The sequence below is a fragment of the Lynx canadensis genome, chromosome B4 (assembly GCF_007474595.2).
Source record: "Lynx canadensis isolate LIC74 chromosome B4, mLynCan4.pri.v2, whole genome shotgun sequence".
NCBI lineage: Eukaryota > Metazoa > Chordata > Mammalia > Carnivora > Felidae > Lynx > Lynx canadensis.
In genome coordinates, this window is record NC_044309.1 from 24,021,256 (window position 1) to 24,038,565 (window position 17,310).

Consider the following 17,310-nt stretch of genomic DNA (forward strand, 5'->3'; position numbering starts at 1 on the left):
TTTTGTCAAATGCTTTTTCTGCATCGATTGACAAGATCATATGGTTCTTATCTTTTCTTTTATTAATGTGATGTATCACGTTGATTGATTTGCGAATGTTGAACCAGCCCTGCATCCCAGGAATGAATCCCACTTGATCATGGTGAATAATTCTTTTTATATGCTGTTGAATTCGATTTGCTAGTATCTTATTGAGAATTTTTGCATCCATATTCATCAGGGATATTGGCCTGTAGTTCTTTTTTGCTGGGTCTCTGTCTGGTTTAGGAATCAAAGTAATATTGGCTTCATAGAATGAGTCTGGAAGTTTTCCTTCCCTTTCTATTTTTTGGAATAGCTTGAGAAGGATAGGTATTATCTCAGCTTTAAACATCTGGTAGAACTCCCCTGGGAAGCCATCTGGTCCTGGACTCTTATTTGTTGGGAGATTTTTGATAACTGATTCAATTTCCTCGCTGGTTATGGGTCTGTTCAAGCTTTCTATTTACTCCTGATTGAGTTTTGGAAGTGTCTGGGTGTTTAGGAATTTGTCCATTTCTTCCAGGTTGTCCAGTTTGTTGGCATATAATTTTTCATAGTATTCCCTGATAATTGCTTGTATCTTTGAGGGATTGGTTGTAATAATTCCATTTTCATTCATGATTTTAATCTATTTGGGCCATCTCCCTTTTCTTTTTGAGGAGCCTGGCTAGAGGTTTATCAATTTTGTTTATTTTTTCAAAAAACCAACTCTTGGTTTCATTGATCTGCTCTACAGTTTTTTTAGATTCTATATTGTTTATTTCTGATCTGATCTTTCTTATTTCTCTTCTTCTGCTGGGTTTGGGGTATCTTTGCTGTTCTGCTTCTATTTCCTTTAGGTGTGCTGCTAGATTTTGTATTTGGGATTTTTCTTGTTTCTTGAGATAGGCCTGGATTGCAATGTATTTTCCTCTCAGGACTGCCTTCGCTGCATCCCAAAGCGTTTGGATTGTTGTATTTTCATTTTGTTTGTTTCCATATATTTTTAAATTTCTTCTCTAATTGCCTGGTTGGCCCATTCATTCTTTAGTAGGGTTTCTTTAACCTCCATGCTTTTGGAGGATTTCCAGAGTTTTTCCTGTGATTGATTTCAAGCTTCATAGCATTGTGGTCTGAAAGTATGCATGGTATGATCTCAATTCTTGTATACTTATGAAGGGCTGTTTTGTGACCCAGTATGTGATCTATCTTGGAGAATGTTCCATGTGCACTCGAGAAGAAAGTATATTCTGTTGCTTTGGGATGCAGAGTTCTAAATATATCTGCCAGTCCATCTGATCCAATGTATCATTCAGGGCCCTTGTTTCTTTATTGACCGTGTGTCTAGATGATCAATCCGTTTCTGTAAGTGGAGTGTTAAAGTCCCCTGCAATTACCACATTCTTATCAATAAGGTTGCTTATTTTTGTGAGTAATTGTTTTATATATTTGGGGGCTCCCGTATTCAGCACATAGACATTTATAATTGTTAGCTCTTCCTGATGGATAGACCCTGTAATTATTATATAATGCCCTTCTTCATCTCTTGTTAAAGCCTTTAATTTAAAGTCTCGTTTGTCAGATATAAGTATGGCTACTCCAGCTTTCTTTTGACTTCCAGTAGCATGATAAATAGTTCTCCATCCCCTCACTTTCAATCTGAAGGTGTCTTCAGGTCTAAAATGAGTCTCTTGTAGACAGCAAATAGATGGGTCTTGTTTTTTTTATCCATTCTGATACCCTGTGTCTTTTGGTTGGCACATTTAGTCCATATACGTTCAGTGTTATTATAGAAAGATATGGGTTTAGAGTCATTGTGATGTCCATAGGTTTCATGCTTGTAGCGATGTCTCTGGTACTTTGTTTCACAGGGTCCCCCTTAGGATCTCTTGTAGGGCTGGTTCAGTGGTGACGAATTCCTTCAGTTTCTGTTTGTTTGGGAAGACCTTTATTTTTTTTTATTTATTTTTTTTTTTTATGAAATTTATTGACAAATTGGTTTCCATACAACACCCAGTATCTCTCCTTCTATTCTAAATGACAGACTTGCTGGATAAAGGATTCTCGGCTGCATCTTTTTTCTGTTGATCACATTGAAGATCTCCTGCCATTCCTTTCTGGCCTGCCAGGTTTCAGTAGAGAGATCTGTCACGAGTCTTATCGGTCTCCCTTTATATGTTAGAGCACGTTTATCCCTAGCTGCTTTCAGAATTTTCTCTTTATCCTTGTATTTTGCTAGTTTCACTATGATATGTTGTGCAGAAAATCGATTCAAGTTACGTCTGAAGGGAGTTCTCTGTGCCTCTTGGATTTCAATGCCTGTTTCCTTCCCCAGATCAGGGAAGTTCTCAGCTATTATTTCTTCAAGTACACCTTCAGCACCTTTCCCTCTCTCTTCCTCCTCTGGAATACCAAATATGCGTAGATTATTTCTCTTTAGTGTATCACTTAGTTCTCTAATTTTCCCCTCATACTCCTGGATTTTTTATCTCTCTTTTTCTCAGCTTCCTCTTTTTCCATAATTTTATCTTCCAGTTCACCTATTCTCTCCTCTGCCTCTTCAATCCAAGCTGTGGTTGTCTCCACTTTATTTTGTAGTTCATTTATAGCATTTTTTAGCTCCTCCTGGCTGTTCCTTAGTCCCTTGATCTCTGTAGCAATAGATTCTCTGCTGTCCTCTATACTGTTTTCAAGCCCAGCGATTAATTTTATGACTATTATTCTAAATTCACTTTCTGTTATATTGTTTAAATCCTTTTTGATCAGTTCGTTAGCTGTGGTTATTTCCTGGACATTTTTCTGAGGGGAATTCTTCTGTTTCGTCATTTTCAATAATCCCTGGAGTGGTGCGACTGCAGGTCACTTCCCCTGTGCTGTCTTGAATAACTTGCGTTGGTGGGTGAGGCCGCAGTCAGACCTGAATTCTGCCCCCAGCCCACCGCTGGGGCCACAGTCAGACTGGTGTGTGCCTTCTCTTCCCCTCTCCTAGGGGCGGGATTCACTGTGGGGTGGCATGGCTCATCTGGGCTACTTGCACACTGCCAGGCTTGCGGTGCTGGGGATCTGGCGTATTAGCTGGGGTGGATCGGCAAGGTGCACTGGGGTGGGAGGGGCAGGCTCAGCTCGCTTCTCCTTCAGCGGTCTGCTTTGGGAGGGGCCCTGTGGCACCAGGAGGGAGTCAGACCCGCCTCCGGAGGGATGGATCCGCCGGAGGGATGGATCCGCCGGAGGGATGGATCCGCAGAAGCACAGGGTTGGATATTTGCGCAGTGCAAGCAAGTTCCCCCACAGGAACTGGTTCCCTTTGGGATTTTGGCTGGGGGATGGGCGAGGGAGATGGCGCTGGGAGCGCCTTTGTTCCTGGCCAAGCTGAGCTCTGTCGTCTGGGGCTCAACAACTCTCCCTCCCATTGTCCTCTAGTCCTCCCGCTCTCTCTGAGCAGAGCTGTTAACTTATAACCTCCCAGATGTTAAGTCCTGCTTGCTGTCAGAACACACTCCCTCCCGGTCCCTCCGCTTTTGCAAGCCAGACTCTGGGGGCTCTGCTTGGCTGGCAGGCTGCCCCTCCGCCCCAGCTCCCTCCCGCCAGTCCGTGCAGCGCGCACCGCCTCTCCGCCCTTCCTACCCTCTTCCGTGGGCCTCTCGTATGTGCTTGGCTGCAGAGAATCATTCTGCGAGTCTTCTGGTGGTTTTCTGGGTTAGTTAGGCAGGTGTGGGTGGAATCTAAGTGACCAGCTGGATGTGGTGAGCCCAGCGTCCTCCTACGCCGCCGTCTCTGGCATAGGCTTTTTTCGATTACTGAAAATGCTTTTAACAGAGCAGAAAGTTTTTAATTTTAATGAAGTCCAGTTTATCCATCATTTCTTTCATGGATCATGACTTTGTTGTTGTATCTTAAAAGTCATTACCATATCCAGCATCAGCTCTTCTCTTATTTGATCTTCCAAGAGTTTTATAGTTTTGTGTTTTACACATTTAGGTCTATGACTCATTTTGAGTTAATTTTTGTGGACGGTGTAAAGTCTGCATTTGGATTTTTTTTTTTTTTTTTTTTTGGTCTTTGCTTCATTGTATTGTCTTAACTACTTTGTCAGGAATCAGTGGTGGGGTACCTTGGTGGCTCAGTTAAGCCTCCGACTTCTGCTCAGGTCATGATCTCATGGTCTGTGAGTTTGAGCCCTGCATTGGGCTCTGTGCTGACAGCTCAGTGCCTGGAGCCTGCTTCAGATTCTGTGTCTCCTTCTCTTCCAGCCCTCCCCTGCTCATTCTCTGTCTCTCTGTCTCTCTCAAAAATAAATATTAAAAAAATTTTTTTAAAGGATCAGTGGACTATATTTATTCTGGGCTCTCCATCTGTCTCATTGATCTATTTGTCTCTTGTGTTTTTGTCAATACCACACTGTCCGGATTTTGAAAGCTTCATAGGAATTCTTGAAGTCAGGCAATATCAGTCCTTTAAATTTTTTTCTTGTTAAATACGGAGTTGGCCCTTCTGTGTCTTTTGCTTCTCCATATAAACTTTAGAATCTGTTTGTTAGTATCCACAAAATAACTTGCTGGGATTTTAGGTGGGATTGATTTTGTATTTAACCTGTACCCTGCAGACTCGCTATAATTGCTTACTAGTTTGAGGAATTTTTTTGTCAATTCTTTAGCATTTTCTATACAGATGATAAAGTCATCTGTGAAGAAAGACTGTTTTATTTCTCCCCTCTCAAACTGTAGGCATGAGTTAGGACTTCCAGTGCAATATTGAAAAGCAGGTGAAAGGGGACATCTTCACCTTGTTCTTGATCTTAGTGTGAAAACTTTCAGTTTCTCAACATTAAATATGATTTTTATCTGTAGGGTTTTTTGTGGATATTCTTTACCAAGTTGAGGAAGTTCCCCTCTATTCCTAGTTTACTGAGAGCTTTTGTCATGAATGGCTATTGGATTTTATCAAATGCTTTTTGTGCATCTATTGGTATGATCATGTGATTTTTCTTCTTTAGCCTGTTGATATGATAGAATACATGGATTGATTTTTGAACATCGAACGAACCATGCATGTGTACCTGGGATATATCCCACTTGGTCATGGTGTATAATTCTGTTTATTCATTGCTGGATTCAATTTGCTAATGTTTTGTTCAGGATTTTTTCACTTATATTCATGAGAGATATTAGTCTATAGTTTTCTTATAATATCTTTATTTGGTTTTTGTATTAGGGTAATTCTAGCCTCATTGAATGAGTTTAAGTGTTCACTTTGCTTCTGTCTTCTGAAAGGGATTGTAGAGAATTGGTATAAATTCTGCATGAAGTATTTGGCATAATTCACCAGTGAACCCATCTGGACCTTTCTAGTTTGGAAGATTGTTAATTATTGATTCAACTTCTTTAATAGATTTTGAGCCTATTTAAATGATCTGTTTCTTCTTGTGTGAGTTTTGGCATATTGGGTCTTTCAAAGAATTGGTCTTTCATCTCAGTTTTGAGGGATTGAGTTGCTTATAGTATCTTTTCATTATCCTTTTAATTTCAGTGGAACCTTTGGTGATTGAGGTCCCTTCTTTTTTTTCTGTTACTGGTAACTTTTGTCCTCTTTTTCTTTTTTTTTTTTTTTTTTTTTTTTATTTTCCTTAGCCAGACTAGGAGCTTATTTTTTTGTTGTTGTTGTTGTTTTGTTTTTTTGTAAAGCTTTTGGTTTCATTGATCTTTCTGTACTAATTTCTGGTTTCTAATTTCATTGATTTCTGCTCTATTTCTTATTTCTTTTCTTCTGCTTACTTTGGGTTTAATTTACTCATTTTCTAGTTTCCTAAAATGAAAACTTATTGTTTTTAGATCTCTTTTCTTTTTAATATATGCATTCAATGCTATGAATAGCTGTCTAAACACTGCTTTCGCTGCATCCTACAAATTTGGTAAGTTGTGTTTTCATTCTCACCCAATTCAAAATCTTTTAAAATTTCTTTTAATATTTCTCTTTTGACCCATGTGCTATTTAGAACTACATTGTTTAATCTCCACATATTTTGGAATTTTCTGGTTATATTTCTGTTATTGACTTCTAGTTTAATTCCATTGTGGTCTAAGAGCAGAGATATATGATGTCAGTTATTTTTAATTTGTTAAGGTGTGTTTTATGGCTTAAGATGTGGTCTGTCTTGGTGAATGTTCTATATGAGTTTGAGAAGAATGTGAATTCTGCTGTTGTTGGGTGAAGTAGTCTATATCAGTTATATCCAGTTGATTGATGTTATTGGTGCATTCAACTGTATCCTTACTGCTTTTCTTCTGCCTATGGGATCTGTCCAGTTTTGAGAGACATGCATTCTTCTGTTTCTCCTTGCAGTTCTATTAGTTTTTGTCTCACATAGTTTCATGTTCCACTGTTATGTCCATAAACATGAAGGATTATTATGTCTCTTGGAGAAGTGAACCCCTTATCATTATTGTAATATACTTCTTAATCCCTGATAACTTCCTTGCTTTGAAGTCTGCTCTGTCTGAAATTAATATAGCTGTTCCAGCTTTCTTTTGATGAATGTTAGCATGGTATATTCCTCTTTATCCATTTATATTTAAAGTGAGTTTCTTGCAGACAACATATGTATAGGTCTTATTTTTTGATCCCTCTAACAATTTGTTTTTAATTGGTATATTTAAACCATTGATGTTCAGAGTGATTACTGATATAGTTGGATTAATATCTATTATATTTGTTAATGCTTTCTAATTTTTGCCCTTGTTCTTTGTTCCTATTTGTGTTTCCCATTCTTTTTCTGCATTTTGTCATTTTAATTGAGCATTTTCTGTCATTCCATTTTCTCTCCTTTCTTAGCATATTTTGGTAATACTTATTGTTTTTTAGTTTTTTAGTGGTTGCCTTAGAGTTTTTAATATATATTTACCACTAATGTAAGTCTACTTTCAAATAACACTAGAGTCAGCACCCTATAATAACAAAATAATCCTAATTTCTCTCTCCAGTCCCTTGTATCACTGTTATCATTGATTTTATAATATGTAAGCATATATATACATGTATATATATACATATATGCATATGCATACATAATTGAATAAATTATTACTGTTATTCCCTTATTTGTATTGTTCCAGGATCTGGGGAATGCTGTTAATATGTAGACCACAGAATAATGGAATTTGAGAGTCCTAAGAAACAGATTTCTCATGCAAGTGAGCCCCAGAAAAAAACATTTAACAAAGTAGTTAAAGACTTTGGAATGAAACAGCCCTGATTTGAATCCAATTTAGCCATCAGCTGTATGAGCTGAGGGGAGAATGGTAGCCCCTCTAAGTCTCCGTGTCCATGATTGTAAAATGGTGGGAGCCCATGAGTAACTAGGGGGCTGTGGCAGGTAAATGAGATAATGTAGCACTTATGACCATCTGGTATGCTGTATATATAATTAATTTGTTTTTCTCTGTAAACTCCAAGAGGTTAGGGATTTTTGACTGTTTAACTCCTGCTACATTCTAGTGTCTAGAACAATGCCTAATAGTCCCTCACAAACATGCATTGAATGATTCATATAAAGTGGTTAGTCATGTCTGGAATTTAATGACAGTGGTTGTTGAAAATAATGACGACAACAATAAAAAGCCTAAATCAAATTTTCTGGGAAGCCCATGTTAGCACTCACAGTTGTTCTGATAATTATATTGCCAAGTAATTTTAAATTAGTAAATATTCTTACTAATCCCCTTACTGAAAATGTCTTCTTTTTTCAGTGGAGAAAAAAATTTTCATATTTTTTACTATATCTATGCTGGATTAGCTGAAAAGAAGAAACTAGCCCATTACAAATTGCCTGAAAATAAGCCTCCCAGGTAAGGTCACCACCTTATACAAGGTGGTACTTGTATAAGTAATATTTTCACTTCTGATTGAACTTTATATTTTGACCCATCCTTTCATATTTTTTTCAGATATCTACAAAATGACCACCTCAGAACAGTACAGGATATGATGAATAATAGTTTCTATAAATCCCAATATGAATTAATTGAGCAATGTTTCAAAGTCATAGGTTTTACAATGGAGGTAAGTATGAAAGACATTTGGAACCTCTTTAGGAAATACTTTGTCATCACTAATGGTAAGAATGAGCATTTATTGAGTGATTAATATATGCCAGGCATTGTACTAAATGTTTTATGTGAATCATTCTTTTAATTACTGAAACAACCTTACAGAATAACAAGAATACTTACTAGAATTTTACAATATTTACTTCATATGTAAAGAGATGGTGGTCATGACATATAATTGAATTTCATTTTGTTCTGAATCTTTCATTTATATTTGCATCTCCCATATATATTACATTTTGCATAAATACCTAAATGGGAGTGCTAGTGGAGTCTTTTTTTAGTGCAGTTTTTTAATACAACTTTATTAAGATGTAATTCACATACCATACAAGTCAGCCATTTAGAGTGTACATTTTAATGACTTTTAGTATATTCAGAATTATGCATCCATCATCATAATCATTTTTAGAATATTTTCATGTTCTAAATTTTTCACTCCCAAAAGAAACATGCTAGTGATTAGGAGTTCCTCCTCATTCTTACCCATTTTTGCTTTCTGTCACCATGGATCATTTTATTCTGGACATTTCACATAAACAGAGTGATGCAATACATCATCCTGTGTGACTAGCTTCTCTCATTTAACATAGTAATGTTTTCAAGGTGCGCGCATGTTGGATGGAGCATGTATCAGTAGTTCATTTCTTTTCATTGTTGAATAATACCTCATTTTATGGATATACTTGATGTTATTTATCCAGTCATCAGTTGATAGACATTTGGGTTGTTTCCATTTGGGGGCTATCATGAATAATGCAGCTGTGAACTCTCATGTATAATTTTTTGTGTGGACGTAAGTTTCCATTTCTCTTTGGTGTATACCTAGGAGTGGAACTACTGAGTCATAGGTAACACTGTGTTGAACCTTTTGAGGAACTGCTAGACTGTTTTCCAAAGCAGCTGCACTAGTTTACATTCTAACCAGCAGTGCACAAATTTTCCAGTTTCTCCATATCCTCCCCAACATTTACTATTATCTGTCTTTTTTATTATAGCCATCCTAGTGGGTGTGAAGTGGTACCTTATTGTGGTTTTGATTTGCATTTACCTAATGGCTTATGACCCTGAACTTCTTTACGTGTACTTATTGGTCATTTATGTATCTTGTGTGAAGAAATGTCTATTCATACCCTTTACCTTTTTAAAAAATTGGGTTGCGTTTTTATTATTGAATTGTTAAGGATTATTTATGTTGTAAATACAAGTCCCTTATCAGATAAGTGATTTGCAAAAATTGTCTCCCTTTTGTTATCTTTTTACCTTCTTTTTTCTTTTTTTTTAATCTTTAATTTTGAGAGATAAAGAGAGAGAGACAGAGCACAGGACAGGGAGGAACAGAGAGAGAGAGAGGCACAGAATCCAAAGCAGGCTCCAGGTTCTGCGCTATCAGCACAGAGCCCGACGCAGGGCCCAAACTCACAAATTGCGAGATCATGACCTGAGCCAAAGTCGGACACTTAAATGACTGAGCCACCCAGACGCTCCTATTATCTTTTTACTTTCTTGATGGTGTCCTTTGCAAGTATACATGTTTTTAATTTTTATGATGTCCAGTTTATCCATTTGTCTTTTGTTGCTTGTTATTTTTGTGTCATATATAGGAAACTATTGACTCATCCAAAGTCACAGAAATTCGTACCTAAATATTCTTCCAGGAGCTGTATTGTTTTCACTCTTGCATACAGGTTACTGTTCCACTTTGAGTTAATATTTGTGTCTGATGTGAGATAGCTTCTTTTGCATGTAGATATTCAGTTGTACCACAACCATTTGTTGAAGACTATTCTTTCCCCATTGCTGGGTTTGGCATCTTTGTGAAAATCAGTTGACCATAGAGGCGCCTGGGTCGCTCAGTGGGTTAAGCATCTGACTTCAGCTCAGGTCATGATCTCACTGTTCTTGAGTTTGAGCCCCACATCGGGCTCTCTGCTTTTAGCACAGACCCACTTCAGAACCTCTGTCCCCCTCTCTCTCTGCCCCTGCCCCCTTGTGCTCACATACACTCTCTCTCTCTCTCTCTCTGTCTCTAAAATAAATAAACATTTAAAAAAAGAAAATTGAGGTACCTTGGTGTCTTAGTCAGTTAAGCATCTGATTCTTGATTTCACCTTAGGTCATGATCCCATGGTTCATGAGATCAAGCCCTACGGGAGGCTTTGTGCTGACAGTGATGAGCCCACTTGGGATTCTGTTCCTCTCTCTCTCTGCTTCTCCCCGACTCACTCTCTCTCCCTCTCTCAAAATAAATAACCTTAAAAAAAAAAAGAAAGAAGGGGCGCCTGGTGGCTCAGTTGGTTAAGTGTCCAACTTTGCTTGGGTCATGATCTCACGGTTCGTGAGTTTGAGCCCCGCGTTGGGCTCTGTGCTGACAGCTTGGAGCCTGCTTCAGATTCTGTGTCTCCCTCTCCCTCTGCCCCTCACCCACTCACACTCTGTCTCTGTCTCTCAAACATAAATAAACATTTTTTAAAATTTAAAAAAAAGATCAGTTGACCATAAATGTATAGATTTATTTCTGAACTCTCAGTTCTATTATAATTACCTCTACGTGTTTCTGCTAGTCTCACGCTTGGTTACTGTGGCTTTGTAATAAGTTTTGAAATTGGAAAGTGTGATTCCCCTAACTTTGTTCTTTTTCCCAATTGTTTTGAGTCCCTGGAATTTCTATGTGAATTTGAGGATCACCTTGTCACTTTCTAGCTCAGCCTTTTATAAGACTTCTTTTTTGTTCATCTTGCTCTTCCCCATCTCACCCCCTCCATCCATATCTGCTCTTTTTTCCTTTCCCCAGCAAATGGATGTTAACAACTCAGCATTTATAATCCAGCATTTCATATTTATCTCCTTGCTTATTAAGTACTGCTTATAGACACCATGTATACATGTGTAAACACACATGTACATGCACATGAATCTGGAGGGATGGGCATTGTTTTATTAATATGGTATTATATTACACACATTTTTCTTTTATACACACACATATATATGTACATGTACATATATGTACATATACATATGTACATATGCATACATATATATACATTCATTCTCAGGCCAGTTAACATACAGTATAGTCTTGTCTTCAGGAATAGAACCCAGTGATTCATCACTTACATATAACACCCAGTGCTCATCCCAACAAGTGCCCTCCTTAATGTCCATCACCTACCTCCCCTACCCCCTCAACCCTCCCCATCAACCCTCAGTTCTCTATATTTAAGTGTCTCTTATGGTTTGCCTCCCTCTCTGTTTATATCTTATTTTTCCTTCCCTTCCTCTATGATCATCTGTTAATTTTCTCAAATTCCACATATGAGTGAAATCATGTGGTATCTGTTTTTCTCTGGCTGACTTATTTTACTTAGCATAATACCCTCCGTTTCCATCCACGTTGTTGCAAATGTTAAGATTTCATTCTTTTCATCTCCAAGTAGTGTGTGTGTGTGTGTGTGTGTGTGTGTGTGTATGTATGCACACCATCTTCTTAATCCATTCATCAGTTGATGGACAGTGGGCTCTTTCCATAATTTGATTGTTGTTGACAGCACTGATATAAATATTGGGGTGCATGTGCCCCTTTGAATCAGCATTTTTGTATCCTTTGGATAAATTCCTAGGGGTGCAATTGCTGGGTCGTAGGGTAGTTCTGTTTTTAATTTTTTGAGGAACCTCCATATTGTTTTCCTGAGTGGCTGCACCAGTTTGCATTCCCACCCACAGTGCAAAAGGGTTCCACTTTCTCCACATCCTCACCAACATCTGTTGTTTCTTGAGTTGTTAACTTTAGCCACTCTAACTGGTATTACACACATTTTTCTATACCTGGTTTCTCTCACTCTGCAATACCTTGCGGAAATCCCTTCAAGTCATCTAGTGTAGCACTAAATCAGTCCTCTTAAATTTTTTTTAATGTTTATTTATCTTTGAGAAAAACAGAGCATGAGCATGAGCAGGGGAGGCACAGAGAGAGAGGGCACAAAATCCAAAGCAGGCTCCAGGCTCTGAGCTTTCAGCACAGAGCCAACATGGGGGTCGAACCCACAAACTGTGAGATCATGACCTGAGCCAAAGTCGGACGCTTACCAACTGATCCACCCAAGTGCTCCTAATAAGTCCTCTTAAAGGCAACATAGTGTTCCGTGGTATGTACTACCATAATTTATTCTGCCATTCATATATAACTGGGCATACAACTATTAATGTTTCTAAGTCTTTGTCACTGAACAAGGCCGTAATTTGTTTTTATTTCTTGGTGCTTTTATCTCAGTGGGGTAGGTCCCTAGTGGTGGGATTGCTGGGTCATAGGGTATATGTATTTTAAATTTGAATATGAATTGCAAAATTGCTTTCTAACAACTATAAAACATTTGATATTTCTACCAGCAATGTATGTGAGTCCCCTACACCACCATCTCTGCCATGTGTTGTAGCTTTTTAAATATTTGGTAATCTGACGGGTGTATGTAACCTCTCATTTCAAGTTTGCATATCCTTAACTAAGAGTGAATTTGAGCATCTTTCCTTTTTTTAATTTTTTTTTATTTTTTGTGTTAGCTGCTTGGATTTGCTTTTTATGAACATATATGTATGTATGTTGCCCTTTTATTGAGTCATTTCTATGTTTTATGCCAATTTCTGCTCATTGAATATTATTGACATTATATTTTTTTTATCATTTGTGTTTTAAATATGTTTTCAGTTGTATGGCTGGTCCATGGCATACTTATACTTTTTTTTTCTTAACTTTTTGTCATTACTTTTACCATATAAAAATAGGGTTTTCATTTTTGTATATTCAGACAAGTCTTTTTTTTGTTTATAACATCTGGGTTCTAGTCTGGTTTAGAAATTTTCCACTTTCTCTGGATTATACATGTAGACTCCTAGATTGTTTTGAAAGTTTAAAAACATACACTTAATATATTAAATATATTTGATCCATTTGAAATTAATTTTTTACATAGTGCCAAATGGGGTACCACTTTTATTCTCTTCCCAGTGGAGAGCCAGTCATGCCTCACTATGTTAAATAACTACCCTTTGCCTACTGGATTGACTTATCCTATATTAAAGTCTTATATAGAATGGAATCTCGGGGCGCCTGGGTGGCGCAGTCGGTTAAGCGTCCGACTTCAGCCAGGTCACGATCTCGCGGTCCGGGAGTTCGAGCCCCGCATCAGGCTCTGGGCTGATGGCTCGGAGCCTGGAGCCTGTTTCTGATTCTGTGTCTCCCTCTCTCTCTGCCCCTCCCCCGTTCATGCTCTGTCTCTCTCTGTCCCAAAAATAAATAAACGTTAAAAAAAAAAAAATTAGAATGGAATCTCTTTCTGAGTCATTATTTTATCCACCAGTCTATGTTTCTGTCTCTATATCAATATTCTGTTGACAATTACAGTGGTTTGATATTATATTTTTAGTAAGGTATCCTACCAAGAAAAGCATGTCCTCTTCTCACTTTCTTCTTTTTAATCCTTGCCTAAGCTAATGTCTGTCATTTGTTTCTCAGTATAGACTTTAAGATCAACTTATTCAGTTCTGAAACCCCTGCTGGAATTCTAATGAGAATTGTATTTTAGTAACTTTTGTGGCATTGTTATTTTTATCATGTTATTTATGTTTTCTCATCACGGGTCATGACCTGCCTTTCTATTTGTTTAGATGTCGTTTGAGTTTTTAATAATTTATAGTTTTATTTATGTAGAACTTAAGCTTTTAGGTTTTTTTCCTAACCAGGTCATGGGTTTTGGTGTAATTCTAAATGTTTTTTTTTCTGCTAGTAGTCTTATGTAAATATATGATCATGTCATCAGCAAAAAGAAGAGTTTTATACTTTTTTCCTGTTATGTCAGTCATCCTATTCTTTTGTGTACTTAGAGCATCTAAGACTTAGAGTCTAAGTCAGTATTAATTACAAATGATTATAACTTGTCTCCCTGTCTTGTTTCTGATTTTAAGTAAAATGGTTTCACTGTTTTGCTCTTATTTCTGATGAAGAGCATTTATCATAATGATTTCCTTTTATTGCTGCTTTGCTGAGGGCTGTTATTAGGAATCCTGCAGACTTATCAAATGCCTTTTCTTCATCAGTTGGCATCATATTTTTCTACAGCAACTTGTTGACATCTATCATGTTGATAGATTTCTTGATATGTAAGTATCCTTACGTTTCTGGAATAAATATAATGGAATCAAACTGTGCTTCTCTTTAGATAAATTTCTGGATTACATTCCCTGGTGTTTTATTTAGAATTTTTGCATCTATATTCATCAGTGAGATTTACCTACTGTTTTAGTTTTCTGTTATATCTTTATCAGATCTGCATATTAAAGGTATGCCAGTGAGCTTTTTATCTTTTTTCTTTGGCCTATAAAAGTTTAAATCAGAGTTAAAATTAGCTCCCAGTGTCTCTGAAGACATAAAGCACCTGGACACAGATACATAGGTCCTCTTCTATATAGAAATTTCCACGGAAGAGACCTAGTCAGCTGGGCCTTTTACAAGCACCCTAGGTTATTTCTATCATTAGAGAAGATTGGGGATCAGTGATATTTAAAACTTTGAATTAAGGTTAGATAAAACTCAGCCATATGTGCCTCTGGTCCTGGGCCTTTTTCATATTGGGTCTTTAATCAGCTTTCTGATTCTTCTGTGATACTTATCTATTTAAATTCTGTTTTCTTTTTGGGTTATCTGTATTTTGCTAAGAAATCATCATCAAACCTGATGCCATAGATATGACTGATGCTGTTTTCTGATGCTTTTAAGTTATTCTGGTTGTGTTTCCTTTTACATTCATTTATGTATGTTTAGCCTTAGTCTCTTTTTTATTTTAATTTTTTTTAATGTTTATTTATTTTTAAGAGAGAGAGAGAAGGAGATAGAGCATGAGCGGAAGAGGGACAGAGAGAGAGGGAGACACACAATCTGAAGCAGGCTCCAGGCTCTGAGCTGTCAACACAGCTTGTAACCTGTGCTTGTAACCACTGGGCTTACAACTCCATAACCAGTAAATTGCAGTTCAAATAGGGAAACTCAGTGGCTCTGTGGTACCTAGGTAGCAAGGAGATGATTGGGGGGGGACCTTCTCTCTGTTGACGCATTAAAGAGCTTAATGCTGTAAAGTGGAACAAAGAAACCATTGTTTGATAAGATTTCTGAAGGTTTTGGAGGAAGCTTGTACTCTTTGCTTACCTATAATATGAAGAACTTTCTCCCAGCAAGACAGATGCCTGGTTCTTACAGTGGCCAGTGTGTGACTCTCATTTCCCTACTCCACCCTCATAAAAGAGAACAACAGCAAAGGTTGGCAGGGTGACTGGATGGATACATGAGGATGGGAGAATTTGCTTGACCAGTAGCAGCTTTTGCTGGAGAGCTGAGAGAGAAATGGTGAGGATGGCATATTGGTTGACAATCAAGTGATTATTAAGCTTATAGAATTCACTGTGGCTATCTCATGTAAGGAGTAGAGTGCTGTACATCCCTATATGTGCTCTGAGGTCAGAGTGTCGTATCATGTCGTATTGTGCTGAAAACTGTGCTGTTAACCTGACCTGACTACCTTTTGGGAGCAACATCTCAACTGTAGTATCTAGAGTCAGAGATAACCCTAATACGTTTCCTAATAAAATAGATACTTTTATTATTGGCAAAATAAATGTGTTTGTTGTTGGTTCAGCTCTGGAAGCATGAGTTTCAGCCATGTTCCAGGTCCCCTTCTTATACTTCCTTCTGATGTCCCAAGCATCATAGGTGACCACTTGGGTCTTTTGCTCTCTGGCTTAAAGGACCAAGATCTTGTCCTCCTCTGAGTGTTTCAGCACAGTGTAAACCTAGGTTGGCCGCATTGTGAGTAGAAATAGAACGTTTGCTGCTCTGCCAGCTGGCACGATACTAATTAGTTTAACCCTAACCCTACCCTGACCCCAGTCTCTCCCTGGGCACAACTGCTTCCCAGTGTACCTTTCTCACTCTGCCTGGCAAAATTCACTTTCAAATCTGGCTCCTCCCCTTCTGCTATATCACTTTCCCTCGCTAACCCTGCCCTCACCCCCAGCTTGTACCTATAAAGACAAGTTGATTGAAGCCCGGGGGGTAATGGGGGTGAACTCCTGCCTCTTAAAGCAGAAGCCAACTTATTAGTGCGTGCAGTGAATAGAGAAAAAGGCAGCATCTACCCTTTTCTCCAGTCCTTGGTCATAAGGTGAATGTTGCTCGTGGTAGGTGATCCTTTGGACGGTGCTCTGGCTCTGTGGGCTGACTGGTTTTGGGGGAAACAACAGAGGTTGACTGCATCTCAGGGCGTCCTCCAAACTAGAAGCATGTCATACAGGAGGCAAGCGGCTCCTGGTTCTGACCAGGGCTGGACCTCTTTGTAGCTCCTTTCCCGGGTGTTTGTCATCAGAAGAGCTTATCTTCTTAGCAGTTCCCTCCCCCAGAGGTTGCTATCTTAGAAGCAGGGAATCATTTTTAATTGGTTTGTTTACTTCTAAGTCCCTCTCATTAGAGGCAGGGTTTTACTTATATTTGGTTCAGCTCCTTTCTTTTGCTTGGTAGAACCATATTTAGTAACACTGAAATGAAAGTAGTTTTGCAGTTAACATCTACTGACAAATATAATTCATTTCTTTAAAACACAGTATTCTAAAACCACAGTATTCTAAACTTACACATACTCGGTGTTTATTGAGCATGCAAACATCTAAACATATAGTTTGGAATAAAGGAAAATATAAAATCTGTTTCTGGAGCAAAGCATAATCACTGCGCAGTATCTTTTTTTAATTATTTTATTCTCTTTTTTAATTTTATTTTTTATTTTGAGAGGGGGTGGGTAGAGAGAGAGGGAGACAGAGAGTCTCAAGCAGGCCCCACCCCCCATCATGAAACTGTGAGAACAGGACCTGAACTGAAATCAAGTGTCAGACTGCTCAACTGAGTCATTCAGGTACCCCACTGTTAAATATCTTGTGGACTTGGTCCAGTTCAAGGTGACTCTCCTAGGATGTGGTATCTCCCATCTGAAAGCAGAGACTCAGAGAGTTAACAGGGCATATTGCCCAGGTTTGGAGACAGTAGAATTAAACTGAGTAGATGTTTATTTTCTTTTTATCCAAGCCCTGATGGTTTTGTTTGTTTGTTTGTTTGTTTTTTGTGGGGTTTTTTTTTGTTTGTTTCTCTTTTTGTTTTGTTTTTTTTTGG

General features: G+C 38.0%; 1 protein-coding gene across 1 annotated transcript in view; it reads left to right on the top strand.

The window, feature by feature from the left end:
• The window catches only part of MYO3A (myosin IIIA), a 229,463-nt gene that overhangs the window by 106,757 nt on the left and 105,396 nt on the right, over positions 1–17,310 (top strand). The window contains 2 exon segments of the mRNA XM_032593843.1: positions 7,743–7,841; positions 7,941–8,055. Of these exon segments, the coding sequence (XP_032449734.1) occupies positions 7,743–7,841; positions 7,941–8,055 (214 nt within the window).